The 3,380-nt window shown below is 30.5% G+C and overlaps 1 protein-coding gene across 1 annotated transcript; it reads left to right on the top strand.

Moving 5' to 3' along the window:
- The first annotated feature begins 383 nt into the window (after nucleotides 1-383).
- LOC114406257 lies at nucleotides 384-3,009 on the top strand. The gene is made up of 3 exons (XM_028368910.1): nucleotides 384-575; nucleotides 923-1,249; nucleotides 2,603-3,009. Exons 1-3 carry the CDS (start codon nucleotides 509-511, stop codon nucleotides 2,752-2,754), a joined length of 546 nt encoding a protein of 181 aa, XP_028224711.1. The 5' UTR covers nucleotides 384-508; the 3' UTR covers nucleotides 2,755-3,009.
- The last annotated feature ends 371 nt before the right edge of the window (nucleotides 3,010-3,380 follow it).

Below are 3,380 nucleotides of genomic sequence, written 5' to 3'. Positions count from 1 at the left end.
AGCAAAGATGCCACGGAAACACTGAAGTCGACAAGTTTTCGGTAAATGAATGAATGAGAAAATAAACAAATGGGGTTTGACTTCTATGTCTTAGTTTGTTGGAAACTTCAAAGTTTTTCTAAGTTAAGACCATCCAAACACGTCTTAGGTAGCCGTCAATAATCACGCACTCGTATCAACCACGAAAAGGTGAAACAACTCAACATTCAAACATAAGAAAATGGAACCATTTTTTATTTTTTTAGATTTTCTTTGTTTATTTAATGAAAAAGAACTGGGAATGACTTAGCCAACGTGCAAACCTTCCAAACGCGTGGATAAGTCCATTTTGGGACGCGCAGATTTACCACTTCCCACTAATATATATACCCCTTTCGTTCCTTTCCAAAATCATTGTGCCCATTTCTTCATTTCTTCTCATTACATACACAAAACCCATTTTACTCCTTCTTTCACAAAAGAACAATATCTCTTGCTATTTGCCAAACTACGAACATCATTTAGAACCATGTCTTTCTCTACCAAATTGCCTTTGGTCCTTTTATTTTCATCCCTTTTTATCCATGCATCTTTAGGTGAGTACATCAATAAATCATTCTACTTTCCATGTTTTGTTCATTTTTATTTTAACGATGAGTTTTCTCATTACATATGATCCATGTACCTGACATCACCTGATAAGATATGACTTTTATTCTTGTTATTATTTTGTAAGATTTCTCATGACATGAATAAAATAATACTACTATATGAATTGACAGCTAAAATTTAATGATAAGTTTTTTTAAGTTTTCTCATGGCATGAATGAAATTTATGAATTAGCAACTGAAATGTAGTGATAAATTTTCTCATGAGATAAGACTTTTGTTGTTATTGTTTCAAGTTTTCTCATGAGCTGTGTGAAATTTATGAAATTGGCAGCTGAGATGGTGTGTGAGGACCTGCCAAAGGAAGTGTGTGCTTTCTCATTAGCTTCATCAGGGAAGAGGTGTTTGTTGGAGACCGAGAAGGTGGCCGACGGTGGCGTCGAGTACCAATGCCGGACGTCGGAAGTGGTGGTGGAGAGAATGGCAGAGTACATAGAGACAGACCAATGTGTGGAGGCATGTGGGGTTGATAGGAACTCTGTTGGAATTTCATCTGATGCCTTCTTTGAGCCTCAATTCACTGGCAAGCTTTGCTCTCCAGCATGTTACCAGAAGTGCCCCAACATTATTGACCTTTTCTTCAACTTGGCTGCTGGAGAGGGTAAGAATTGTTTATTGATAATGCTACTATCATCATCAGTCAGCACATTCTTTTGTCCAATTCAACATACTCTCAAAATTACTACTTTTCAACACCAAACGCCAAATTAAATGTTTACTTCAAGTAGCTTTTCTCTATAACTCCTTATAAAATGTCAAATCACCTTACTTACATATATAGAAAGAGTAAAATACAAAAATCATTCATATTTATGGCCAAAACATTTATATGTAATTGTTAAAAATAAATTCACTAAATTTTGTCACCAGTAGACTTGTTTTTCAACTAGTATAAAGGAAGGTGTAGAAATAAGTGATGTAAAATAATCATAATTAAACCATGGAAATCATTTTGTAATATTTCTAATTTCCAAAGCTTGTATGCATGATCAGAATTAACATGTTTGGTAGTCGTTTGTTTTTGAACTTTGGTTGCAGAATTGACTCATTAATAAAATTAATAGTCGTGGTCATTAGGTACCGTTTCAACATATAGAGAAAGAAAAAAAAATAGTGATGTCGCTTCTGAATAAATTTTCACAAGTGGAAGTTTAACTAATTAATAAGAATAGTGATGCCTCTTCTGAATAACTTTTCTGCGTGTTAATGCATTCGTTGTTGCTTATGATTTCTTAACTAATACAATAACGCCATCTCAAAACTATAAAAAAAGAAGAGAAGAAAAATATGCTGGTTACCTTTTCTTAATCATAGGGCAATTCTTTCATGTTCTGCTTTTTGTCTCATGCTTTCACCATTCACTATGAAAGTCATATTATACCAAATACCCTAGAACTAGAAGCCTAGAACATTTTAACTTGAAATCTAATCAAAGTATATATTGTTCTTATAAAACAAAGAAATAGTTAAAAAGATCGATAGTTGTGCGTGGCTTCTTGTTGTGGCAGAATATTTGTATTTTTCTTGTTTGATTAGTTGATGGAGACTCTTTATTTATACATACTTTTCTGGATAAAAAAGTTATACACTCGTTATGTAAAATAAATTTATATAATTTTATAAGTTTAGTAACAAATCATAATAAATTTATTGATTTTTATAATAAATAATTAATAATTATACCAACATCGATATGTGATTACAAAATTATTTTATATTATCGGTCTATAATTATTAAATTTTTATTACAAAAGTATTTTACAATATAAAACTATTAAATTTTATACCATTAAAAAACTATTTTACACAGTGAGCATAATAATTAAATTTTATATTATAAAACTATTTTAATGGCCATTTCTATAGTACATAGTTATCAAATTTTACATTTTTCTTGTTACGATAATTACTAATTAGCATAGATAATAACTAAGCATGCTTTGATGTGATGCAGGGGTGTTTTTGCCAGAACTGTGTGAGAAGCACAAGACCAACCCTCGTCGTGCCATGGTTGAGCTGGTGAGCTCTGGAGCTGCCCCTGGCCCTGTTTCTGGCGTGTCAGAGGACATTACTATTGCATCAGCACCTTCCCCTTCTCCCCTGTAATTTTGGTCCCTTGAAATTCCACTTTCCTTTTGCAGAGATGGTGTGAATTGATCAGCAAGACATTTATAATTATTATTATTGTTATTGTGCTACTATAATAGAATATGGAGGATATATGGCTTCATTTTTATGGGTTGGGTTCCAGTTAATGGAATAATCTGGAGTTTGGCATGGTGTTGATAGGTTTATGTTATGTTGTTGTCTTCCATGATTCTTAAATTTTGGAATTATATATATTTGTTTGTTAACCGGTAATATTGTGAATTATGTCTCAATAATTGAAAATAACATAATTTAACAAAAGTTATATAATTTATTTAATAAATGTGAAATCGTTTTTTTTCTTATATAAGAGAACAAAAATTAGTTAATTTTGTTAATTTATGTTGTTTTTAATTAAAAAATAAATATTTTAAACACAACATAAAAATAAATAATTTATGTTGTTTTTTATAATAAACACAAATTCTTTATTATGATGAATACTTTAAACATAGTCTTATTAATAAGATAAAAGTAATTGATTTTTACTTATATTTTTAAAAAAAGTATGAATTTTTTTCTTATTAAAAAACGGAAAAAAATAAGCTTAATTCTGTCTTAAAAAAGGCTCAATTCCCCAAAGT

This window comes from Glycine soja, chromosome 3, assembly GCF_004193775.1.
Source record: "Glycine soja cultivar W05 chromosome 3, ASM419377v2, whole genome shotgun sequence".
Classification (NCBI taxonomy): Eukaryota; Viridiplantae; Streptophyta; class Magnoliopsida; order Fabales; family Fabaceae; genus Glycine; species Glycine soja.
This window is presented reverse-complemented; position numbering and strand designations above follow the sequence as displayed.

Coding starts and splice junctions, on each gene's coding strand:
- LOC114406257 (XM_028368910.1), top strand. CDS start 509: ATGTCTTTCTCTACCAAATTGCCTTTGGTCCTTTTATTTTCATCCCTT. Junction 576..922: donor TTTTATCCATGCATCTTTAG/GTGAGTACATCA, acceptor TGAAATTGGCAG/CTGAGATGGTGTGTGAGGAC. Junction 1,250..2,602: donor CAACTTGGCTGCTGGAGAGG/GTAAGAATTGTT, acceptor GATGTGATGCAG/GGGTGTTTTTGCCAGAACTG.